The following is a 27,846-nucleotide window of genomic DNA, read 5'->3' as shown; positions in this document are numbered from 1 at the left end:
ATACAAATCTGCTGATCCAACGAAATCCAATATCGATTCCTCAAACCATTTGAGGGGGGGGGGGGTTGATTCTGTGGCTATTGACTGCACATCAACATAGCTGAAGAAGTTGCATATACTGACAACGAACATGAAAAACCCAAACCCTCCCTTTCACCAATATATTTACAACTTGAGTTAACCGCTAGGAAAGCTATCTGCTATCCAAGAGAGTCTTCCTGTGTAGCATTGTTACCTTCATCCATTGAATTGACCTCATTACCCCCACCACCTTGGTCTGAACCTTCCTTGGTATCAGAGTCTGATATAGACCCAACATCAGCTTTACAATCATGGTTGCTACCCTCCTCAGTATCTGAACCCGAAGTAGAAGCTTCATCTTCGACCCCTTGATCAGAACCACCACCGTTATCACTGCCAAACAGATGTTTGTAATCCGGAGCAACAATTTTGATCATTTCATTCAGTGCCTGACGCTCCTGACTCAGTTTGGTGGCTGAAGCAGCAGAACATGGTAGTATCTGACTCCCGGCTGCCTGAGCATCAGAACAGTGCTGAGCTGCTACACATTCTTCATTACTCCTTACACTGTCACTTTGTCCACTATTACTTGGAGATTCATTTTCTCCATGCACAGAAGGAGCTGTGCTGACTGCCCAGCTCCCTGCAACTTCAGAAGCCAAAAGATCTGCTGTTCTGATTGTATTGTCAACTTCTGTATCTTCCATGGTTTTCAAAACCTCATTCGGATCATTTGATGGTAAGCACTGAGTATTCTCACAAGTCTCTTGAAACTGCTCTCTGGTTTCTTGCAACTGGGGTTCATTGTCAATCTGCATCGTATCCCCAGCTAAAGTGTTGCATTTGTTCAAATCGAGATTTCGTTCACCAAAGTTGACTTCAACAGCAGGACTCTCAGTGCCAAGCACTCTCTCAGTTTCGATTGGATCTCCCTCAAGAACAGGTGCTGTGCCAACACCATCAATCTCGGAACCAAAACCTCCCTTGACAGAGCGATCAGCACTTGTGCATTCTGCGTCTTGGGTGTGTTGATTTTCTTGGCTTCTGATTTCACAGTCATGCTTCTCAGTTGCACTTACTTCATCACTTGTACTCTCAATCTGGACTCTGACAACTCTCCGTGTTGAAGCGGTGGAGCCTTCTTTTTCATCAGTATTTTTTCGATGAGATGTTGCTGCATTTTCTCTGACAACAACACCATCTATGGTTCCTTTCGAAGCATTGAGTTCAGTATCGATATATGCATTCTCATAATTCTCTTCGTCTTCCAAAGTCCTCTGCATTGCCTTTAGCTGTTCTTGCTGCTTTCCAAAGAGAGCAGAAATCTCCTCAGTTGTAGAATAAAATGCTCGTAGCTGTGTTTCCCTGCATTTCACCAACAACAGAAACCAAATAATCCTTACTTCAAATCATCAAATATAAAGATCTTCTTGACGAAGAAATGTGAGAGAAAAAATTTAAAACAAGGCATGAGCTAATATAGGGGAGCAAAAATATACTAAAATCCAATGAGTGAGAAGCATTAAAGGAAAGGATGAATGAACACATTCATCTGGGGAAAAGAAAAATCAGATTGCATAGTAGAGCCAAGCAAGCATCCTATATATCATGGCAATTTTTTTATAAGGCTTCACACTTCCATCAGGGGCATCTTCTCAGTACAGCAGCAAAATTATTTTTCATTAGTAAAAACATCAAAATAAAAAACAAATCCTAATTAATTAGAAGTTCATTTGGACTACAATCGTGTGTTTGAAAAGTGAAGCGAGGAAAACAAACTCAAACCCAGGACAACCCCGAGAAATACATCAGCATAAAATACAAATGTCAAAACATGTTTGAGACATTTCATTTGTCAGACCTACAAGGTCGTGTTTCATCGTCACGTAGCAGATTTGAATGGGGCACAAATGGGTATACGTGAGAGGACCCAATAATTTCTGCTTGAAACGAGCACAAGAGGTGATAAAGTGAGTTTATGTTTCAAACAATTCCAAGAATACCATTCAGTTTAACAACATTTTCGTAATTGTCATTGTGGACATAATTTTAAGTTTCTTCTAGTGTGTTTCAGATTGAAACTTGACCATGGAAGTGTGATGTCCTCTATCACATGGATCCACACATGTTTGTTGATGTGGCAAGTCATGATGGATTACACTCATCATGAACAGTCCTACTTCCATCATGACTATAAATGAGAATCCAAACAAGAAAACAACAAAATCCAGCAACTGTTGCAATCCATCCAAGGGAGTCACCCCAGTACTTCAGCATATGTTTCAGTCCGGTTAGCTCAATTGGACCCAAAGTTATACCACTGTAAAGTTGCATTCTCTCATAAAACCTCACCGAAGAGAAAGAATCAAAGCAATGGGGGAAGCAATAAGGATGATGCTTTGAACATGAGGAAACAAGAAATGGTCCTCTACCATCTATTTATCCATTCAACTGATCTACGTTTTCTGAACACTGGTAAGTGATAACTTCCAATTGGGTTCATAGTTGTCAAGGCGGTGGAGGGGTGCCTAAGCGCTTAGGTGACCAAGGTGCCCAAGTGTTATTTTTTATTTCCCCTCTTTTCTAACATTATTTAGTACGCTATAATATATACCTTATAACATCAAAATCAAGATTAAGCCACATCAAGTCATAAAAAATCAACATTAAGTCACATCAAGCCACCAAAAATCAATATTAAGCCACATCAAATCATCAAAAATCAGTATATAACTAGAAGACAGCAGAACTGAAGAAGCAAGCTATTGAAAGTTTGAAACAATCAAAAATACATTAGGCTATACTGTTCTTGGAATTGGTCATTGTCCTGGTATACTTAGTCTCACATTTGGTTTATACTGTTCTTAGAAAATATGATCTTATCTATAAGTAATTAAATTGCTCTCAATTTAGAGAAATGTTCTTTTTCTCTAAGAAGTTTGACTGCTCAGATGATTTTATTTTTACATGAGACTTTTTGCATTAGGTAGAGCACAAAATAAACTTTCCAACATATCCAAGATTGCTTAAATCTGATTTATATTTAAAGAGTTATGTTCCGGTCAAACCTTATTTGGTATGCGCGAATGCTGTCAAAATTGCTCTAAATGAAAATATTTTTTTAGCTATCAAAATAAATGAATATTTTACCATTCTTTTGGTTTTTTAGCAATGTTTTACCATATTACTATCTAAGAATTTTTAGATTTGAGAAAAAACCTAGCATTAGAAAGTTGCAAATTTCACTCCGAAAATCTAGTTTTTTGTCATTAAATTGGGGGGTTGACTTTTTATCCTTTTGGAATTTGATTTTTTAACTATTTTTATTAGATTCAAATAAGGGGATATTTTCTTATTTATGAATAATACATTAACATTTACTTAAATGATATTTGGCATAAATAAGGGCCAGACCTAATTCGATACCACTAAGGCAACAATTGCCTAGACCCCAAAAAATCCGCCTGGATGCCTAGGCGACGCCTTGATAACTATGATTGGGTTCCTAAAGAGAAGGTAATTTAGAACAAATTCCATCAATTGCAAGAATCCATAGTTGTAACAAGCTGGTTGATGTAGTCCTATATAGGCAAGGCCTAATAGGAGCCAGGTAAGATCAGAATTCTGGAACTGTTTGCTAATTAGGTAAATTTGGGGCTGTTTAGGGTAAAACTAGGGTTAGGGTTAGGGTTTTCAGCTAGGGTTTTATTTGGTAATGATGGGCAGGTTTTTAGGAGTCTATTGGTGTAGGTTTGAATTGATTTGGATGAAGTTGAAAATCTAGGGTTTCAAGTTAAAGGCCTGGTGAAAATGGAGTGTTTTCAGGATCTAGGGTTTAGGGATGGATTTTGGGAAAAGGGTTTATAGGGTATTAAAATACAAGTTTAGGAGGCTTTAATGGCATAAGAATATTAGGGTTTGGAAAGGTTTTAAAATTCTGCAGTTGGGCAGAATCGAGTTGCAAGTTTTCTAGGTTCAATGGAGTGGGGGAATGGAGGGGTTACAGTGGAGACCATAGTTGTCATGGCGTCGCCATGGCGTCCTGGCGCTGGGACAGGTGGCATATCGAGCTACGCCATGGTGGATGTAAATATATCGTTCGATATAGCTTCCATGGCGACGCCATACCACGATATGTTGGCATATCGGTCGATATTTGTACATATAAAAGTTAGATTTAAATTTTTTTTTTTTAAAACCATTTAATAGCTTAGATGCTTTGCTCCAAATCACACACACTAAAGAAAGACTATTGCTATCAAGCTTCAGTAAACAGGTTAGCCTATCATTTGATTTTTACTATTGCTTTCAATTATTTGACAGGTTAATCTATATTTTCAATTTTTCATACTTTCATATACACTAATGGATATTAGTTACACTTTCATGAATTAAACCATAGTGGCATAGTATATTAGTAGTAGTGTAGTACACTTTCATATTTATTTTTGATGTTATAGGACATATATTATAGCATACTAAATGACATTAAAAATACATAAAATAAAAAATTAAACATGGTCGACATGCTCGCCATGGCGTTGCCATGGCGGGCGACATGTCGATATATCGACGTGACACCCTTCCACCGACTTGGATCGCCGTGACGCCGTGACAACTATGGTGGAGACTAAGGGCTAGGGTTAAGGTCGAATGTGGGGAATGATGTGGGGAATGTAGGCTGGAAGTAGGGTTTGGAATTGATGGACAGATCTGAAGTTATGAGGGAGTCCTAGTTGAGGTAGGAGTGCAGGTTTAATAGAGAATTAGGGTTTGATGGAAGGAGGGGTATGTGGATTAGGTTAGAAGAAGAAGGGAATAACTAAATTAACAAACAACTCACCGGATCTGCAGATCTGCAGTAGCAGCAAGTTGAGAAAGCTTGATTGAAGAAGAAGAAGGACCTCCCGATCTACAAGATGCAAGGAGTCGATTGGAGATCCACCAATCCCTTCACCTTGATATTACTAACAAGGTAACCTTGATATTACTCACAAGGTACACTCACGATGGAGCAAAGGCAGCAAGCATAAAGCTTAGTTTTTATTAATTAAAACTCGTATTCAATACTTGGCCCCCTTATAACCTTATATAAAAGACTCAAAATTAGACTTAGACACTAAAAAGGAATGGCCTAACCCAATCCTTAACCTAGTAGCTAACTTAAACTGACTAGGAAACTGAAATAGACTCAAAATAGAGTCCTAATCCAACCCAACTAAACAACTAAAAGAAAAACTAATAAAATCACTTAAATTGAACCATTGGTTGAATCGGTTCAATTTAAAACATCAAATAAAAAGCTAAGTATGGGAGCTAATCCCGTATGCAACCTATTTACCCATATTTTAGGCCCATAAAAGTGGCCTATTACATTAGAAACCAATGGGATCAAAGGCCCAACATGTATGTAACCCAACCCTAGACTTATTCCTAATAAAAGAAGCCCAGTTTGGTGATAAATCTGCATCACTGGTATTCCAAAAAATAAATTATAACTGCAAATCATGTTGCAAGAGTTCTCTAAAACACTTTCCATTACAGGTGATTAGGACTTAGGAGTCCATTAGCAACATTGGGCAGCTTGTTGGTTTCTTTTTTGCTTTTTTCTAGGTTTTACACACACACACACACATGGCAGCTCACTGGTTTCTCTTTTCCTTTTAAATTTTCAGGTTTTACATACACAAAGTCGAGCAAGAGAGACAAAGAAGGACAGAGAGAGAGAGACCACACACAGATGCAAATAATAGCAGAAATGGAAGATGAAAATTGGCAAGAAAAGCTTGACCAAGTACTTGCATTAGATGACTAATATCCTTAACAAGCAAGAATAAATTTGTGGAAGTAAGTTAACTCTTAATAAGCAGTCCTCCACATGCAGAAATGCAATAGCGACTATCAGTTCTTACCGGAGAATAATCCTTTCCTTGGCACCTTGAAACCTTTGTTTCTCAATGGAGAGGTCATGAAGTGCAGAAGCCATTTCAAGCTCCAGGGCAGAAACCTTAGCCCACGCTTCTTCTCGAGCTACCTGCTACCGACAGCATGAAAGGACCTCAACTTAAAATATAAAGGAATTGCACCAATGTGCCCCAAGGCATGTCACCGGGCTAAAAAAAATTACAAATAAACACAATGTAAAAAATCTTTCTCCCAACTAAATCAATAAATGATCAAGAAAATTTTAATGACATGATAAATAAATTGAATCCGCTCAGTTAGGGTAATTTAAGAGAACGAAGTAAATAAAAAAGGTTCAGAGATGGCACATTAGAAGCATCCAAAAGTAAAGAAAAGTATGATAATAGATTCTATAAGCAAAAAGTAGAGCAAAAGGATCCATTTGGTTGCCAAACAAAGAGTTACCAAACATCTATTCATTGAGCCAATATTAGTCATTTCCTCAAATCTTGAGTATATATTTAGAATCACAATTCAGAATTAAAATCAGATGATGAATAGCACAGACAAAAGAAGTTACAGAACAAAAGATGCAAGCTTGGCAAATGAGTCCAGGTTCCATTGAGATAATTTTCATAAATATGTGGTGTTAAGTTATGTACATGTACCGCAGGGGTATTGTTGTCCGATACCCTGCGGTACTCTATTGGAATTGGGCTTGCTGTTGTTGATCACGATAGGGGGAGTGGCCCTATCGTGATGTAGTTATGTTTCCTTTTTTTTTCATGAAGTTATCAAACATCTATTCATTGAGCCAATATTAGTCATTTCCTCAAATCTCAACTATATATTTAGAATCACAATTCAGAATTAAAATCACATGATGAATAGCACAGACAAGAAGTTACAGAACATTAGATGCAAGCTTGGCATGAGAGATAAGCCCGTGCCACAGTAGGATGCATGGAGTCAAGAAGATAAGACATTACCAAGAAGTCATGAGGGAGGCAACGATTTTGAGCAAGACCTTCTTCATCAGGTTTAACAGTGGTACCTGTAAGATGTCTAGTAAAACCGCGACCCGCAACAGTGAGGTACGTAGATCGAGACCACATCAGGTTATTTGTGCCATCTAACTTGATGTTAGTTGCAGCAAAAGGGAGGTACCCATTACAACCAAATCCAGACGAAGCAGTAGTAATATCATACATAGTGACAAGAGAATGGAGTCAATCGAACTGCTCAACTAGTGAAGAAATCGAGCCTAGAGATTGGTCTGTGAATTCCCACAAACTTGACCATCAGAATGAGCCAAAAAGTGGATCGAGTCTCCCTCTGGTAGTGGCAAATATGTCCTCCAAAAATCAGCACTTTCTGATGAGCCAATAAAAAACCTAAATTTTTTGTCAAAAAACCTGTTTTTGAGAAAATTGCAAGGCTGAATCTGAGTTCTTCTTGAATCAAATCTGCAGTCGCCAAACAGGAGCAGATGCTGACCAATAGCAACTGAAAAAAAAAAATTCTCCAAAAAGCAAAAATCGATCATCAATAAAAGAACTCGATCTTCAAAAAATAGGAGAACCGAATGCAGAATCTGGTCAGCACCTGTAATCTTCAATCAAAACATAATCTGGAATGAGGTAAGGTGGAGAGCAGCAACTAGATCTTGAAGAGATCACCTCATAGTGCTGCCTTCAAGTGGTGAGAAGAACCGAGAGAGAGAGAGAGAGAGAGAGAGAGAGAAGGGTTGTAAGGGAGTTGCGGTAAGAAGAGGGGGAAGATTAGGGTAGAATCGAGAAGAGCAGGGAAGGGGAAGAAGAAAGGGAGAAAAAAAATTGAGGACTGCAACCCAGATCAGAATTTTGGCTCTGATACCATGTTAGCAGCCAATAGAACTGAATGCTTAAGTGATCAATAAGATCACCAAGCCCCTTATTTATAATAAAAGAGAGAAAAATAATTACAATAATGCCCCCCTCATAGCCGACTCTAACTAATGAGTCGGGTATGGGGAAAACCCCCAGAATGCCCTTGCGGCTACATATAACTCAACAAACCTGTTATATTAATAACCATCACAACATGCATGGTTAAAAAATGCACAGATAAAGCCAAAAACATTATGGTGAATAGAGACTTGTACACTCGCATGCCCATGCCTTAAGAAGTTAACGACTCACAAGCATCAGATAAGCACTTGACATGACACAATTCATCCGAAGAGGAAGCAAAGTAACCAAGAATGCTTACAATTCTTAAGAAGCGTACGGATTTGAAAATGCAACATTTAAAGTAATGTAGCCGAAGACTAAAATATTTTGGTGCATCAATAAAACTGGAACATGACTAGCAAGGGAAAATGTCATTTCTACCTTCTCACTTTCAAGTTCTTTCCTCAATCTTTTCATTTCATGCTCCAGCTTTTCAACTTTCTGTTTCAACATGACAGCCCAACAAACATCAAGCATCCCTTTTAGAAATCAATATAAAATGTGGATATTTAAGCAATGAAGACAGACACTTTCTTACCGATGCTAAAATAATATGTATACACAACCAACTACAAGAAAAATATGTTCTACAAAAGTTAACAAAATCTTTTAATCGTAAAGTGAAAAAATGCAATTTTGGAGGCAGACATACTTTTCTGCTGTCTGCAGAGGCTTTCTGCTCTTCCTTAATTTGCCCTTCTAGCTGACGGACTTTCTTTTCAGAAATGACCAAGCTTTCCCTGAAATCTTCCTATTGCAGGAAAATTAATGACTAAAGCATGAGCTTCTATAGTTAGGTCAAATGCAGATATTAGGTTGATGCACAAACTAGGAAGTGACATCAGCTGTACCAGTTTGGCCCTTGAAGATTCTACAAGTAAGCTTTTTTCTTTATCAGATTCCTGAAGAATAAAAAAGACATATTTTCTGAGTTTTCCCCACTGGATCTTGAGATAAAGCATGAACATAAGTAAACCAATCTTCCAGAAAAATCAGCATTCTTCCCAGACCTGAAGTTTGTTGATAACTTCTTGCAGCTCTTTTTGTTGTATTGAGGCAACTTTGGACTGTCTTTTCAATTCCTCTTGGGCCTCTGAGTGAACTTTCTGCAGTGCAACTTTTAGATCCACTTCAGCCTTTTCCCGTTCTTCCCTTCTCTGATTTCGCTCATCATCTACCCGTGCCTCAAGTTCAGATATAGATGCCTTCTGACTACAGGGCAAAAGCCTTCTTTTAGAACGAATGCAGAAATGTGAAATTCCCTTTTATACAATTAAATTCCAAATTGGAATTGATTATTATTAATTTCATTTGATAGAAAAAGAGTGGTACTTTTGGAAAATCTCAAAGACAAGAATTAAAGACATCAAGAAGAAGTCATCTTCTTCATTCGTGAAAACAGAACCAGCAGTAATGCCTCTTAGTTTCCATCAATGAAACTCAATCAATACACATCCAATCAAGCTGGAACTTGGAGATTAGATTTGCAACTCAAGTCCCCACTAGATGCATGCGATAAACTGAACTGAAAATCAGACACAAAACTATGGGAAACTTCTACAACTGAACTTGGCGATAGTCTCTGATCTGGGTTTAATTGAAGGTCTGAAACTTGGATGCAAACTCAAGATAAAAGAGGGCTTTCGGATCTGGGTCTTGGGAGATTGAATTGCATATGGAAGGGTGATCTAAACCACAAATCCAAAAGTGAAATAAGGAAAAGCTAAAGAGATCAATATCCAACTATGGGGCTGCAAGTATCATTAGTTACAGAACTGAGAAATAAAATAGGATATAGAAGGTGAGGCCAGAGAAAATCCAGAGATGAGAGAGAGAGAGAAGATCAGAGGAGGAGAGAGAGGAGAAGACGGTGAGGTCACACGACCTGTTACGTACCACACCGGCAACATAATCAAAACCCAATTTTCATTTTCAAATCTCCATCCTGTGTTGGTTACAAACAAGTATTTAAAGAGGAAAATACTCTTAATTGTAATCTAAAACTGAAATTAAACTTGACTCTAACTTGGACTCAAAACTAAAACACAACTTTAACTCTTACTTGCTACTAGTGATTCTAACAAGATAAAGATTTTTAAAAAAAAATTATATCATTATCTCTAATTAACCCTATGCCTAACTGCATCAGAATATGAGTTTTTCCAAGAGATTTGGAACTGTTAAGCTTCACAAACGGGATTGGTATCCCAAAACCTGATTTCTTCCTTCTCATTATGATCTGCTCTTATCAAGTGTGATCTTACCTTCTCTTCTCTTCTATTCTTCTTCTTACTTCTTATTTCTCTTGATTCCACAACAGCTGGAACCCCTGTTTCTGGTTCACTTTTCTGAATTCAGATCTGCTCTTATGAGGTGTGATCTTACCTTCTCTTCTATTCTTCTTCTTACTTCTTATTTCTCTTGATTCCACAACAGGTGGAACCCCTGTTTTTGGTTCACTTTTCAGAATTCAGACTCATAGTATAGGTGATTGGTCATCTTCCTTATTCTAATTTTGTTTCATCAAATATTTGTACCCTGCTCTGTCCTATTGATTCTATATAGACCCTGGAATAATTGTAGATCTTGTTTCTTCAATCTTTCTAGAACCCTGAACTACATTAAGTTTGGTCGAAAAAAGAATGAACCCAAAGTTTAAGAAAGAACTGTAAAACCATAGGCTTCCTTTAAACATCATCATAGACTTGCTAGCCACCAAGTCAACTTTCATGAGTTGAACTTTTTTATTGCACTAGCCAGGTCTGTGCTCTTCATTTTCAAAAAGGACTGAGGAAAAAAAGAAAAGAAACTGAAATGTACAGCAAAATCGAAACAGTAATTGACAGGAATCATTAGTTTATCATATAGGAACCTTATCACCCATAAATATGCCAACAGCTCTCATATCCTGCAAAAACAAACTTTTGCATCTAATGGCCTTTATTTAACTATTAATTTTCACTTAAACATCTTCTGCTTGAATCACGTTTAAATAGTTGCGGTAATAGTCCAACCAAAGCTAACAATTCTCGTCAAGAGCATGCATTACGAGTGGAACAGTGACAAGCAAGTAATGATATGAAATCAGGAACCAAATCAGACCAAACAAAAACTGTAATGTAAGATAAATCCTCACCTATTGATTATTTCATCAGCATCCCTACGTGACTGCATAGATGCATTAAGTCTTTCATTGAGGTCCTCCATAGCATGTTGCTTTTCAGCCAATTGGGAATTGCCCTCAGCTAGCTCCTTCTGTTTCACCTCTAACATATTGCGCAACTCTTTAATTTGATCAAGGAAAGATTGTGATACTGATTCTTTCAGCTCCTTCATTTCCTACAGAGTGTTAAGATGGTAGACGCCAAACTCAAAACAGTGTCACAGTGAAGAGAAGCCCACAGCAAAGAATAAGAAGGAGAAACCAAAACCCTCCAAGAAACCAATATAGTTTTCACTACATTTGTTTTGCAACTCAAACACCATATCATGCTTACTTCCCACTTCGGCATGCTAGTATGTGCCCAATTTGTAAGCATTTATAGGCACACATCACCTTCACAATTTGCACGTTTAATTGTCAAGTTGTACACATTAAAATCCACCCACAGATCAACAATATCTCAATATTTACATCCCTTCTACCCATCATTATTGAGAACATAGTAGGCAAGTAAAGAAGATAAAAATTAAACTAATGGAAACAGGCTGGTAACTGCCAGTTTGCCCAGCATGTATCATCCTGATACAGATAAGTCCCCTAAAGGGCTTATTTTATTGGGAATAAGCCTTGGGTTGGGTTATGTATGTGCTAGGCCTTTGATGGTTATATATATATATGGGCCACTTTAATGGGCCTAAAATATGGGTAGAAGGTAGGAAAACGGGATTTACTTCATTAGTTTAGTTAGAGTTCTGTTTTGAGTCTGTTTCTTTCATTATTTTAGTTTCCTAGTCAGTTTATGTTACCTTATTAGTTAAAGATTGGGTAAGGCCTTTCATTTTTAGTGTTTGAATCTGTTTTTGAGTCTTCTATGTAAGTTTGTAAGGGGCTACAGCCTTTCACACGAATTTGATTAATGAGATTGAAAAGAACAAAAAAACATAGTATGGTGCAATGCCATTGGTGAGAGTCCAAAATATGGCAAGAAGCCGTGGGTGAGAGACTACCCTATCTTCTTCTTCTCTTCTTTGATTTCTTTTTTTTTTTTTTTCCTCTTTTATTGTTCTGAAATTTCCTGCAAATCTGAGAACCAATCGAAGTATTTACTGTTGCTGGACCTGAAGGTTGTGATCCTCTTGTGGACTGGTTATCAGTTATCACTTGTGACTGGTCTACATTACATCCTCTCTACTCCCTCTTTGGAAAGGACCCCCTTGCCCTCCTATGTCCAGCCCTATGATTGGTGCATGCCGCTAGCTTACAGAAAGCTGGCGGCATGCCCAACCCTCTCCCTAAATTAATTTCAAGAATGGATCCCATTATACCATTACAGGTATAACAGAAATATTATTACTACCTTCAAAGGTAAGAACATCACAAATGAGGTCCCATGCCAAGAGAAAATGACAAAAGGTTCAATATTCCCCACTCCCAAATCAGAAGATTTTGTAATACCAGAGATGTATCATGAGACATGTAAAAGCATTCGAAAAGCCATACAGAAGAGAACACCAAGTGGACAAACACATAATTACCCACACACACAAGAGAGGAAGAGAGAGGTTGAGTGTACATTTTCATGCTGAGTAAGAACTGCTCGATTTTCTTTTCGCATTGTTTCAACTGTAAGAACATGAGATTCCAATTGCTTCCTCAACTCCTGCACATATTAGAAATATTTACAACATCAGAATGCTTATGAGACAAAAACTGAGTTTGCAGTTAACTTTAATGGAGACGAAGTCCGCATTAGCAATCACAAAAAAGGCCAGGTCACAAAATGTAAGATACCATGTTTGATCTCTGAAGGCTTCGAACATCATCAAGAGAAATAGGACCCTCAGGAGCACCAATACCTATACCTTTCAACCTCTTGCTTTCACAGCCAAATTCCTCCTCTAACAAAGACGTGAAAGTATATAAGCATTTATAGCCACTTCCAAAGCTTAAGGAATCAAATTGAACATTAACCCATGACACTAGCATAAAGTAGGTCCTCAAATATACGCCTCGCATGTTTTGCACTTTCTGACATGAGATGAACTTAGAAATTATTCCATTTTCTTTTATGGAAAGCCAATTTCAAAGAAGATAGAATAATCAAATGTATGAGTATCTGACCATAGAGCAACATCACATTCAGATTGCTAATTTCCCATGCTATCAAGATAATGCAAGTTCACTACCCCAGCCATTCTGACACTTCCACAAGAAGAGTAAATGCTGCACTCCATCACATAAACAAACCAAATGTTCAGAGCAAAACTAACAACTGCAAATTTAATTCTTCGAGAGCATGTTGATCACTTCATCATTGAGAAAATTTTTCACTTTGGAAAAGATAACAATCATACACTATTCATTAAAGAAGGTTGTTCTAACTCAAACTTTTAAAGTTAAACTTTAGTATAAAATACATTTTCATGAAGGATCAGGTGAACAATAACAAATTAAATTTGGTTTTAATATATTATTTTGTAAAGAATAAGAGAAATATGGGATATGATAGAGGGGGAAGGAAGAGGGTGGATGAGAACAAGGTGTAGAGAGTGGGAGAAACTGAGTGCATACATACGCACACACACACACAGTGCTTACTCGAGGCCACAGCAGCTGTGGAAATGGCGTGAAGGATCTCCACTACTCTCTGACTAGGTTTATGAAAATGCAAAGAGAAACTTAGCGTTCTTTCATTTGTAAGGATGAGTAAAGGTTACATATAAGAGAGGTTTAATAATGTATGGAAGTCAACCCCAAACTAGGTTGATCATCTATCCAGGTTTGACAACTAATGACCCATACGTTCCAGAACACAATTTGTTTCAGCTGTCAACTTTATATGATATTGACTGATAACTTTAAGCAACATGAAAGAACAAAAAAATGAACATAACCATTACAAACAACCTACAAGTGTTCTTCAATAAAGATGTACCTGCTTTTCTTTTCAAAATTGCATCATCTATCATAGGAGCAGAGTTAAGACACTCTCGATAAACAAACGCGAAAGACAGATCTGAAAGCAATGCAAAAAGATAAGAGGGAAAAAATAAGTCCATGACTCCAAAAGAAATATCATGATAAATACCAGTCATATACATGAAATATATATGGATCATGAACCCAATAGATAATAGAACCATAGATTTTCGGGAAGATTCAAGAAGCACAATGGGGTAAAAGAAAAATATATATTCCTCCTGAAAATGTAGGTTATTTAAGAAACACATAAGAAAGAAAACACACAGTCCAGGTCAGCTTCAACAAGAGACAAACCAACTCAAACAATTCTGATTCCAGAAAACAATTCTCAAATAATTCTGAATCCAGAAAACAATAAGGAACAGAAATCATTTGGACATCAGAAAAGATCATACACCAGTCACACCACACAATGCTAAAAAAGTATGAGCTTTACAATTTACATGATAGATTCTGTTACAGTGAAATGAACCCACACTCATCTCACTGGTTCAAGTTGCTGCACCAAACAAGCAGTTGAAGTGCCTAAAAGTAAGTTTGAAGTGACCACCCATCTCACTGGTTCAAGTTGCTGCACCAAACAAGCAGTTGAAGTGCCTAAAAGTAAGTTTGAAGTGACCACCCATCTCACTGGTTCAAGTTTCTGCACCAAACAAGCAGTTGAAGTGTCTAAAAGTAAGTTTAAAGTGACCACAAAATTACAGAAGGGTCGCTAGATTTTTTTTTTGGGTGAATAAATATGTATTACCATACCCTAGGAGGGGGCAGGAAAGAGGAAGGAATACACAAGGGAGAGAGGGAGGGGGAGAAACAACAAACTAACCTACGCAGAGGTGGAAGAAAACATGGTCCGAGATCTCGCCGAGTTTCTCGGTTTCGTGAGATCCCGAGGCGAGATGCCATACACTTCCTAAAACTACATTTTCTCGGCCGGGAGATGTCTCGGTGCAGTTTTTTTGCATTTTTTTAGTTGAAAAAGTTCAATATCTCGCCGAGATCTCGGTATCGGGTCATACATGGATTTTACCCATTTTAAGTGCCCATTTTATTAAAAGAGAGCCAATGGACAGAACTCGGAAATCTCGATAGTTCTGTCCATGCTCTCTAAACAAAGGGGAAAACAGCTCTCTCCCTCAAATTTCTTCCTCTTTCTTTCAATTCTTGGCTGGAATGCATTGCTTGAAGTGAGATTCAAGTGCCAAAGTGAAGATTCAACTCCAACAGTCCAAGAATCATCACATATTTGTAGGATTTCAAAGGCATTTTCTAATATTTCCCCAAATCTATTTTTTTCAAAAAAAATTGTGTAATCCTTGTTAGATTCATATGGTTTTGATATATGTTAAACATCGTTGCCCGATCTATCACTTGATGGAGTCGGATTTATTTTTCAATTATTAAAATTTTTATTATAATTTCTGAAAAAATAAATGATTTATTTAAAAAAGAAAATGAAAAAAATATGATGAACAGTGATTGTTTGAAAATGATTTTCATATATGTTAAACTACTTGGGATGCTCTACAGCCCCATGGATTAATTTTTTATTTTCACCCATTAAAAAAATTATTTTATTTTTCAGATTTAATAAATATATTAGAAAATTTTTTTTAAAATATATAATATTGAGGAAAAATACTTATTGCTTATGGAAAATTATGTACAACATATGTACATAATATTCAACTTCAAATGGTGTCAAATACATCATTACATTATATTTTTCTAATACTTTAAGGTATAAATATTTTTTTTTAAAAATTCAAAATATTATTTTTAATTAAGAAATAAATACTAGGGTTAGGGGATAAATAAGAGATAGTTATTTCATAGTTCTAGTAGCTTGACATTACGTTTAAGAGTTATGAATAGCATACTTTAAGTCTTGAATACCTTACTTTAAGTGATCTATGGTTATTAATACATGCTTTTTTATGTAACAGTGTAAAATATAAGACATTTTATACAATGTCTGATATAGCATAGCAACATGGAGTCTCCATGTCCGCAGACAAAAAGAAGTCCAAATGCAATTATTGTGGGAAGTTGCTATCTGGAGGAGCCACTAGGTTAAAGCAACACTTGTCTGGTACAGGCAAGGATGTTGCCTCATGCCCAAATGTTCCTATCCAAGTGAAAGTGGCAATGGCACAACACTTGAAAGGAGGAAGATTAAAGAAAGCTGAGAGGGAAAGAATGCAACAAGAGTTTGATGAGGCAATACTAGAGAGGACTGGTGTAGAGGTCCGTGGCAGAGATGATACTGACATTGGGCCTCCACCTGGTGAGTTTCAATCAGAGGCTGAATGGAGAATTTACCAGCAAACTTTGGCTGAAAGTAGACAAAGTTTTCATTTTGATAATATAAGAGCATATGAGCAAGCAAGAGGAGCTGGTGGATCTGGCTCAGCTGCACCAGTGCAAGAAGAGGAGAGGAGGAAAAGCACTGGGACAAGAAATATACGACGACCCCCAACCTGACCACAAGTACAAGCTCCAGAACCCATTTTTGAGCAGGATCCCACAACTTTTAGGCAACAAGATGCCTACCAGCCAACTATCCCACAAATATTTGGTGGTAAACAAGAGGAAGCACGAAAAGCCTTCAGCAAATTCATGCTTTACCATGGCATTCCAGCCAATGTAGCACAAGGAACATACTATAATGCATTCCTTGATGCTTGCCAGGAGGGCTGTGCAGGATGGAAGGGACCTTCACCACATGAATTATACAATGTATATTTGCCTCAGGAGGTACAGGAGCTGAAAGATTACATTGATAGTTTGAAGCCAATGTGGGAGACATATGGGGTTACTCTTATGGCTGATGGATGAACTGGACCTACTAGACTGTCCATCATAAATTTCATGGTGAGTTGCAATGGAAAGACTGTATTCTTGAAGTCTATCGATGCATCAAAGAATGTAAAGGATGCATCATACTTGTATAAGGAGTTGAAGCAAGTGGTGGAGGAGGTAGGACCAAGGAACGTTATCCAAATTGAGACGGATAACGGTTCCAACTTTAAAAAGGTTGGAGAGAAGTTGATGAATAAGAAGAGTAAGAGGATCCGGCTCTTTTGGACCCCATGTGCAGCCCATTCTATTGATTTAATGCTGAAGGACATGGGGAAAAAGACTTTGGTGGCGGGTGTGGTAAATAGGGCAAGACCAGTGACAACTTTTGTGTACAACCATTTTTATGCTTTAGCCTTGTTGAGGGAGAAATGCAATGGAGATTTTGTGAGGCCTGGTGTCACTCGATTTGCCACCAATTACATTGCATTAAAGAGCTTTCAGACTAAGGCGATAGGTCTGAGGTCTATGTTTGCAAGTGAACAATGGTTTGGTTGGCAAGGTTCTAAGTCAGAAGATGCAAAGGCAACACAACAAACCATTGCAAGTGATGGATTTTGGAAGGACTTGGGGAAAGTGGTTGCCATATTAGAGCCAGTGGTGGCAGTACTGAGGATGGTTGATACAGAGAAGAAGCCTACCTTGGCCCATATTTATGCTGCCATCCAAAAAATGAAGGAAATGGTTAGAGCTGCTATACCTCGAAGTGCAAAGTCCTACACTAACATCATTGATGAGCGGTGGGAGAAGCACTTGAGTCATCCAATGCATAAAGCTGGTGAGTTCAACATACTTTACACTTTAAATGTTATAACTTTTTACATTTACATATTCAAAACCCAAAGGCATTAAGTCACTAACAAATCATATTTTTGGTGTCTACTTTACCAGCATACTATTTGAATCCAAAGTATCACTACTCCCATGATCTTGGGCTAGACATAGAATTGTTAGAGGCAGTACAAGCTGTTACAGAGAAGTTAGAGCTCAATCCAAAGACATAATCTGCTTGCAATGATGAGGTGAGAGTATGAGACTTTGGTACTTTGGTAGTTAGTTTATGAATGTAATTACTAAATAGGAAATACTAATGCCTCAAATTAAAAATAGATCAAATACTTCAGAGAGGCCTCAGCAAGTTTCAGTCGACAAGCTGCAGTGAAGGGTAGACAAAAGTCAGACCCTGATAGGTGGCATGATATCACATTTATGAATTATAATTTTATCTCTTTAGAATGTACATATTCTTACTATTCTATATTTGTAATGCAGCCGACTGGTGGGTGTTTTATGGTACAAGTTCACCCAACCTGATGAAGGTAGCAGTGAGAGTGCTCTCACAAACTTGTTCATCCTCCGGATGTGAGCGCAACTGGAGTACATTCTCATTGATACATTCAAAGAGGCGGAACAGGTTGGGTAGCGAACGACTGGAGCAGCTTGTGTATGTGCACTACAATATGAGATTAAGGATGAGGCACATACGTGAAGGAATTGAGGCCAATGATAAAGAAACCATTGAACTGTCCAACATTTTCCAAGAGGACTTTGGTGACGATGAGGATCCCCTATTCCAGTAGGTGAGGGATCGTGGTACACCTGATATGGATCAGCCTGGGGGTAGGCCCGACCCCACCATTGCGTCTGTAACCGGCACTGATGTTGATGAGTATATGTCGTCGCAAGAGGGGCGTGCACATGCAGAATCACCGAAACCTTTTGAGCCTGTTGTAGGAAGTCCTGCTGATGATGATGATGGTGGTGGTAATGACAGTGGTGATGGTGATGATGGTGATGGTGATGGTGATGGTGATGGTGATGGTGATGATGGTGGTGGTGGTCGTGGTGGTGGCATGCAGAGTGGCGGTTATTATGATGATCGTCATGAGGGGATGCACGAGCAGTACCAGTATGAGGTGGGAACGCAGGGGGACCCTGTGCGTTTCACCGGTAAGTGTAGGGGTGGTTCGGTTGTAATATTGAAGGATTTGGATGGCTGGATAGGTCTAGGTAATTTTTAAGGGTTTAGGTTTTAATGGAGAAGGAAGGGGATTAGGGTTTTGATTGAGGAGATGGGTTTGAGACTACAGTCGAGTGGAAGGCTTGACTCAATGATGCTGTGATTAAAATTTGAAAGCAAACAGTGGAGGGTATAGGGCTGGACTGATTATAGAAGAAGCTAGGGTTTATGGGATCGATTAGGTTAGATGGGGGGGAAGGAGAAGAGAAGGATAACTTGCAAAAACTGTAAACACTTACTGGATTTGCAGATCTGCAACAACAGTAGCTTGAAGAAGCTTGATTGAAGAAAAAGGACCTCCCGATCTACAAGATGCAAGGAGTCGTCGGAGTCCACCAGCCCTCACCCTTGATATGACTCACAAGGGCTCCTTGATATTACCCACAAGGAACACTCTCAAAGAGCAAGCAGCAGCATAAAGAAACGATTTTTTTTAAAGTATAATAGGTGGGGGAGCCCATAGATCGAGATCTCGCCGAGTTTCTCGATTTTTTGAAAAACCGAGACAAAACCTAGGTAGAGTCTCAAAAGTATAAGATCTCGCCGAGATCTCGGTTCGAGATCTCGTTTTGAACCCTTTTTGTGAGGCATCTTGTCCATATCTCGCCGAGATCTCGGATCTCGGTTCGATATCTTGTTTTGAACCCTTTTGTGAGGCATCTTGTTTATATGTCGCCGAGATCTCGCGCCTCAACCCAACCGCCTCCACCTCTTCTATATCCTAGGATAGGGGAGTTGGAATATGTTGATGACAATACTTATATGAGTGCTGTGGCAAACTATGTGCAAAACTACAGCAACACTATGACATGGGAATTCTATGTAGATATGATTGGGGTTGAATATATTAAGATATCACATTTTATGTAACATTTGTTTAAAGATTGATGTATTGTACACTTTAACATTTCTAATGCTTATTTAAGTTGTTTTACATTAATTGAATGTTTTGATTGCTTTCTATTACTAAATTATGTGTAGAGTAGGGTATTTTAGTACGTCGTCGCCCTCGATGCCTACCAACCTATGGTCCAAAGTGAAACTCATATTTGGACTTTGTTTTTGCAAAATCCGATCGTGTCATTGTGTTTAAATGGCCTAAAATAGGCTGAATACTAAGTTTCAAACCCAAACTAGGTCTAAAACCCACCAAGATGAGGCTTCGAGTCGGAAAAAAAAAATGCACCAACTCGCCGAGATCTCGACTCGGTTTTTCCCATTACCGAATTGGTACCGAGATCCGAGTTTTAGAACCTTGGGGGAGCCTCTCCCACGATCTCTTATTAAATAAGAGGCCAAAGGCCTAAATCCTAAAACTATTACAACTTAATCTCCATCCAAAATCATGGAGAGGTACAATTAAGTGTTTTAAAACAATTCAAAAGGTATAAAAAGACTCAATTGACCCTAATGACTTAAAAACAACTTAAACTACTTAAAATAAAAGAAGATTCCCTACTCGCCAATAGGATCACTTCACTTAAATTAAACCAATTGAACCAATTGGATGCAACCAATTTAAACCGGTTCAATTAAAAACACAAAATAAAAACTAAGTATAGAACTAAAATAAACTAAACTAAGGCTCCTATTAAAACCCTAGGCTTAGGGTGGCTTCTTCAATTCGAGGAGGCTAGGATCTGCATCAAAGGGCTTTTTTCAAGATGGTTGAGGTAAAAGGGCAATCAAAGAAGAGATGGAGGATGTCCTCAAGACCATTCCAGCAAAGGGAGCAGGTAGGGGAAACAAGGATGTGACGGTGAATGAGGAAGGCTTGGGTGGGAAGGTAAAGGCGAAGGGATCTCCAGGTTGAGATATTGTGGTGGGGTATGTGGCCTTTGAACCAGACTAGGTTATGCCAGGCATAGTTCGAGAACTCGCGAGATCTCGCCGAGTTTCTCGGTTTTTGGAAAAGCCAAGACCATACTGCCTGCAAGTCTCAAAAGTGCAATATCTCGGCGAGATCTCGGTTTGGATCTCGGTTTCAACCCATTTTTTTAACCCACCTACCACTTAAATACCTCACCTAACTCGACAGAACTTGACATATCTCGACAAGATCTCAGATCTCGGGTTGACCCAAAGTTGAGGCTTCAAGTTGGAAAAAAAAAATGCACCAACTCGGCGAGATCTCGGCAAGATCTCGACTCGTCTCGGTTTTTCCAAGAGCCGAGTTGGTACCGAGACCCAAGTTTTAGTACCTTGGTGCCAAGGTACAATGGGGGCAATGGTTCGAACAAAGTTCTAGGCTGATCTGGTGCTGAAGAGGCCATTGGGGGAGGGCAACCAAAGGATCTGTCCGCATGGGAGGGAGAGCAGGCCTAGAGGGATTGAGATGAGGGGGGGGGGGGGGACCAGGATCCAGAGGAAATGGCATTCTTGTAATCCTATGAAACCCTCACCTTTAACCACTTCCCATGCTTGTTTCAGACTAAAATTGACCTGTTACCATGGGTGAGGGGCCTCTAATCCCTATCACATGGATCCACCCTTGCCTGCACATGTTTGCCATGTGGCAAGGGAGCGTGAATTGATGACAGTGATGAAGCATCACCAACCCTTATTACATTTAGTTTTTCCCATTAAAATATTCATACTTCATAAACATCCATATTAGATAAAAGAGATACAGCAGAGGAACTAAAATAGCCACCACCACCCCCTACCCCGGGGGAAAAAAGGGTTAGATGAACAAAATATGCACAGACGTACAATAAATGAAGAAATGAAATGTAGCGGACAAAGTAAAAATTACTGCAGTAAATCGTAAATTTATTCACTAAGACAAATGCAGTTCTTACCATGCTGAGGAGGTGCAGCAAAAGATATAATATCTCCATGTTGGAGCCTTACTTCAGTGCTATTCTTTTTCAGCCTTTCCCAGTTAACAAATGTTCCATTAGTGCTGCATAAAGTAGATATCATCAGACTTTTGCATAAAATAATCTTGATTAGACAAACTTCATTTACAAATACAGAACCTGGAATCTTTCAAAAAGACAGAAGTACAAAGGCTGGATGGCTGTTCCACGTCTTCAGTGACAATCCTCTTCCTATAAATTCTGCAATGATTTCCACTTACAGCATTCGATTCAATCTGAAAACGTTTGTCCTCTACTAATCGACCAATGCAGTGCTCGTCAGCTGTCAGAAGAATATTTATACCCTGATTTGTGGTCTTCACATTAGCATAAAGTTCAGAAAAGCACATAAAAACAACCGTATCAACAAATTCCCTGAACAACCATCCGTGGGGATGCTATACATGACACAACTGAATGTGATGTAGGCATATCCACTAATTTTAGTAACAACAGTAGAATGCAAGGTTCGAAAACTCGGGTCTCAGAGCCATCTCAGCCCAGCCCAAAACCGAGTTGGGCCGAGATCTCGCTGAGATCTCGGCGAGTTTGTGCGCTTTTTTTTTTTCAGACTCGAAAGCCCATCTCGGTGGGTTTTAGACCTCTTTTGGGTCTGCAAGATGATATTTAGCCTATTTTAGGCCATTTAAACACAATAGCACTATCAGATTTTGCATAAACAAAGTCCAAATAAGAATTTCAGTTAGTGAGAAAGCAAGACAGACACTTACTTATGCTAAAAAACAGGACAGACACAGGACAAACAGTCTTATTTATGCCTAATATCATTTAAGTAAATGCTTTTGTATTTGTATTTCATTTACTTAAGCTTTTATTCATAAATAAGCAAATACCCTCCTATTTGAATCCAGTAAAAATAGTTACAAAATAAAATTCCAAAAGGAAAAAAAGTCAACCCCCCAGTTCAAGAACAAAAACTGGATTTTCGGCGGTAGGTGCAATTTTCAACTTTCTAATCTTGGGGTTTTCAAATCTAAAAATTCCATAAATCTTAATATGGTAAAACATTGCTAGAAACCATAAGTGCGGTAAAATATTCATTTGTTTTGATGTCCAAAAATATTTTTTCATTCAAAGCGATTTTGACAGCATTCGCGCAGACTGAATTAAGTTTGACCGGTACATAACTCCTTCAATATAAATCAGATTTAAGCAATTTTGGACTTGTTGGAAAGCTTTCAAAACAAAGCTTTCCAACAAGTCCAAGATTGCTAAAATTTGATTTATATTAAAAGAGTTATATACCAGTCAAACTTAATTCGATGTGCGCGAATGCTATCAAAATCGCTCTGAATGAAAATAATTTTTTGGACATCAAAACAAATGAATATTTTACCGCACTTTTGGTTTTTAGCAATGTTTTACCATAATAAGATTTATGGAATTTTTAGATTTGAGAAAAACCCCAACATTAGAAAGTTGAAAATTGCACCTACCGCTAAAAATCCAATTTTTGTTCTTGAACTGGGGGGTTGACTTTTTTTCCTTTTGGAATTTTATTTTTTAACTATTTTTATTGGATTCAAATGGGGGGGTATTTGCTTATTTATGAATAATATCTTAAGTAAATGAAATAAATCATTTACTTAAATGATATTAGGCATAAATAAGTGTCTGTCTTGGTTCCTGGCATAGATAGGTGTGTGCCTAAGTGTCTGTCTTGCTTCCTGGCATAGATAGGTGTATGTATACCAAGAATTTCCAGCAAGATCTCAAGATCTGGCACTCATATAAAGGACCTACATGGGTATTTTCCTATGTTGAACCGAGATCTCGGAGAAATCTCGCCGAGATCTCGGATGTCGGAGAGATCTCGGCGAGAAAGTGCACTTTTTTTGTTTCGTAGGCCATCTCGACTCGATAAATGAAAAAATCGAGAATCTCGGCGAGATCTCGCAAGATTTCGGACTATGGTAGAATGACAACACATATTATAACACACACACTCGCACACAAACAAGCCCCAGGAGACACACAGCGGTTACTAAAACAAACGCAAAGCCACTATATAGAAAAGTTTCACCAGCACCGTCATATATTTTGTGTGCTGTCATTTTGAATTCTTTGAAAATAAAAAGCTCAAAATATCATCAAATGTCTAACCTTATATGCAATTCTAAAAGCAGATCCAGGAAAATTTGGAATATCTGATTCTTCCTGTCTCTCCACATGGACCGAGAAATAGTACAGGGCAGCAAAAGCCATATTCTTCTGGGGTTGTGCTTATTAAAAGGTTGCACATTTTATTGCAATCTTTTAATAAGCACAACCCCAGAAGTACATATAAAATGCAGAGATACTATCATTAAACGATCAAGGGAACAGGATTTCCACCTGATAAAGCCTGGTTAGTTTAAACGGGAATGACAGCCCATATAATCCCATATATGTGCCTACTTTGACAGCATAATCCAAATTTTAATCCTTTCTATTGTAATGGTCCTACTCTTGAAAAGAGTCCCAATTTAAGTCCTTGGAAATGTACAGGCCATTAAGTCTAAGAGGAAGTCCCAATAAGAGTCTAGAACCCTCCCAGCCTTTCTATAAAAAGACCTGCCAGTAAGCATTTGAAATCAGAATTTTGAATTAAATGTGGTTTTTACCATTCTTCTGAGAGAGACAGAGTTGCAGTGAGATTATGCTCCTGGTGAGATGTTAGGTGGTTAGTAAGATATTAGCCTAAGCTTGGGGTGAGACTTTTCAAATCATATCTTCTTACCTTTCTTAATTCTTCCTTTGTTATTAAAATTGCTCAATTTTGGTTATCTTCTCACAATCTCACCTCCCTACGATCCTGTCTATTGAGGAATGAGGATTCTGATTTTGTTGCAAGGACTGAACCAGGATTCTGCATTATTTTGGTATCAGAGCCATGGCTAACCCAATTCAAGGAATTCTGACCCAACAAATATTCTCAACTAGATCACTAACATGATCGGGCAATTATCAGACTGTATGACTGCTATTGAGTCCAGGTTTGAAGCTAAATATGAGCACTTTGCTAAGTTCCACCCCCAACGCCCAAAGAATGCTATTGTGGCAGCCATTGACGCCAATATGGAGACAGGGTTCCATGATGGACTTCCTCTCGAGGAGGAGGTTGAGTCACAGCCTGCTGATGATGAGGACAGTACGATGACCCATGGCACTCATGTCTTATGTTCAGTTCTATCAAGTATCAACAGAGATTACTGAGGACGGCAGTGATGAGGAATATAAGGCGTCTACTACAATGGAAGCTGAAGCGGAGGGTGAAGAAGTCGAAGACACCTTTACGAGAGACCACTTGGGTACATCATTTATTCTTGATGATGATTGCAATGTTGCACACATCGAGTTCGTCATTCCACCTGAATACTTTAAGAGAAACCTCCTCGGGTTGAAAGTTTTATTCCTAACGTCCCTACATCACCAGAATTTTCTTTGGGACTGGACAAAGTTGTTATTCACATGTTGTTATCCCATCGTCTCTACAAAACTTGTGGACAAGTTTTTTGTATCAAACCAGTGAGAACTGACGTAGATCAAGAGAGGTTCCAGGCTTCCAGCGCAAGTATTCACGACAGAACATGCCCAAATCCTAGTCTAATGGGTTAAATAAGTAGCCTAATAGGTTATATGGGTCATGGACAAGAAATTTTAATGTTTTCTGTTTTGAAAGCCCATATAGTAACTCATTGACAACTGTACAAGGAGCACAATGTACAGAACTTAATTTGGTGGAAGGCACATCATACTAAATTCTAGTAACATGCTAAAAATCTGAATAATTGACTCAAAAATGCACTCATCAGTGATCAAAAGATATTAATGCTCTGATACATGGTTTTTTTATTTGCTTAAGTTCATAATAACAGATAAATGCTCCACATCCATGAGCTCTTGAAAATGCCAACCTCAGTGAGGCTGAAGCACACGCTAGTAAGTTCAACCCACACACTAAAATGATTCAAAACCCTATACACTGGCATCAACCCCAAGGAATCTCACCAAGACATATGAATCCTGTTGGGATTGTCAGCTCAATTATTGTACGTAATCAAATCAAATACAACTGAATGGATGAGACACAAATCGCAATGGGCTTTGAGCTGACAGTTTTGGGCTATATAAAATGGCTAGTGGTCACCCATACAACTGAATGGATGAGACTCGAATCTCAATATGGCTTTGAGCTGACAGATAGTTTTTGGCTATGTAACTTGGCCACCCCATTTTCTTGGAATTAGGTTGAGCTGCACATTTGTATGAATAACATGTCAATACATACTGATACTCTTATTTTCAATTATTGCTGTGATAATTAATTGGTACAACCTTCTTGTTTTTCAAGCTACCCATAAGGCCACACACTAAAAATATGACCAAGACCACACCCACGTACATGAGTTTAAGTTGCAAAAGCTTTAGGAACAGTGCATAGGGCATCAATCCAATAATGTGGCAGCTCCATTTCAATTGCTCTAATATATTTGCATGGAGTGTTCACATTGAGAATTTAATATGGAGGAAATTTGAATTCAGAAACGATGATCAACGACAAGAGAAACAACGGCGACAAAGTTTAGGGAGTCAAACGAATTAGGGTTTAAGGACAAGTGGTAGGAAAGAACCTGTGGCCTCTTCCGAGCATTGTTGGAAATAGCAGTGAGAACGCCCCAGACACCAGGGTCGGGATTCTGGAGAGATTGAACAGAGAATTTGCGAGCGACGGAGATGATAAAATCCTTGGGAGAGACCGTGTTTTTAGCAGAAGAAGTTTCGTCGTTGCCCTGGTGGGATGAAATCGCTTTAACTTCGTCATTAGGGCTTGGAATCGACCTCGGAACCACTGGAGTACCCGTCTTTTCCTCGGGAGTCATTTTACATTTTAGAGGAACATCGAATTGGCGGGGATTTCAAACCCCAGTTTTGGATTTTGACATGGTAAAGACACCAGAAGTGACTTGGAAAAGCTCCCACAGAGAAGTAGTTGAACTCTGCCTGTCTCGGAGTGAACGATGATCGATCCAATTAATGATTAGTAATGGAACATGGGAGTGGACCGCACGACTAGCAAAATGTGACGGTACTGTGCTTCTAAGTTGTAAACTTTGAAGTGTCTCATGGAAGCTTTATACCAGGAATCCTTCCAACGAATTAAAAAGAGTGGAGGATTGGCCAAACCATCAACGATAAATAGAAAGGTTTTTTTATTTTTTTCAACATATAAAGACCCCCGCAAGATAAGTTTGCTCCATTGTCACCTAGTGGTCACGGTTCGAGTGAGGGTAAGGTTAAGTACATGTGGTCCTCTCCAGACCCTGTAATGACGGGAGCCTCAGGCACTGGATACGAACTGTTTTTAGAAGGGTCCCGTAAAGTATGATATTTATCGTTTCATTGGACAAGAAGATAGATACTCTTCTATAAAAAAGGACTTCCAAAGACTTTGGTAAATCAAAACCCACTTAGACATTAAGTGCACAGAAACACACTTCAAGGAGGAGCTACAAAAGGGTCCACAGTCTACAAGGCAACGAATCAACACTTGCGAATTTGAGGGAAAAGCAATCTTATAGAGGTCAAGACGAATGGCAAACTTTATATCAAATTTAAGGGTCACCGCTTCCCCACAATCACATAAGGAAAAGGATAGAAAATTTGCCTTTTATTTTCATTTTGGAAGTGCTCGCTTTGCTTCCTTTGATGAAGTTCTAGTATTAGCTACCGCGTTGTTATATGCCTTCTCTTTCGATCTATCCATTGCTTCAATGCATTTTTGATTTATTTTCTTTCTTTACAAGGCCCACCCACCGTGCTTGCTTTCTTTGCTTCACCATCTCGGGAATTAGGGTTAATCAAGATTAGTGGTCATCGATTCCCATATTGATCGGATTTGATTTTTGATACTTTGGCCCTTTTCTTGGAATTTTTCAACATCCTAATGAATCCATTTTCTGATATTTTTTTAACAATATTCTTAAATATCTGTCACATGAAAATTGATTATATGTATAGCTGATGATGTGAAATAATTTGAAATTT

At 38.4% G+C, this 27,846-nt stretch overlaps 1 protein-coding gene across 2 annotated transcripts; it reads right to left on the bottom strand.

Moving 5' to 3' along the window:
- Window positions 1-72: 72 nt before the first annotated feature.
- On the bottom strand, window positions 73-26,765 carry LOC122664632 (myosin-7). Of its 2 annotated transcripts, none has more exons than XM_043860540.1 (13): window positions 26,433-26,765; window positions 21,919-22,103; window positions 21,739-21,842; window positions 14,015-14,095; window positions 12,871-12,977; window positions 12,653-12,739; window positions 11,053-11,255; window positions 8,927-9,128; window positions 8,768-8,818; window positions 8,569-8,667; window positions 8,298-8,357; window positions 5,934-6,058; window positions 73-1,386 (listed from the first exon to the last, which is right to left on the bottom strand). In XM_043860540.1, exons 1-13 carry the CDS (start codon window positions 26,679-26,681, stop codon window positions 201-203), a joined length of 2,739 nt encoding a protein of 912 aa, XP_043716475.1. In that variant the 5' UTR covers window positions 26,682-26,765; the 3' UTR covers window positions 73-200. The 2 variants fall into 2 exon arrangements, with proteins under 2 accessions (XP_043716475.1, XP_043716476.1); XM_043860541.1 differs by having other exon boundaries at window positions 5,934-6,055.
- Window positions 26,766-27,846: the final 1,081 nt, after the last annotated feature.

Source organism: Telopea speciosissima, chromosome 6 (genome assembly GCF_018873765.1).
Source record: "Telopea speciosissima isolate NSW1024214 ecotype Mountain lineage chromosome 6, Tspe_v1, whole genome shotgun sequence".
Classification (NCBI taxonomy): Eukaryota; Viridiplantae; Streptophyta; class Magnoliopsida; order Proteales; family Proteaceae; genus Telopea; species Telopea speciosissima.
Note: the sequence above shows the minus strand (reverse complement) of the source record. Positions and strands in the feature narration are given on the sequence as shown.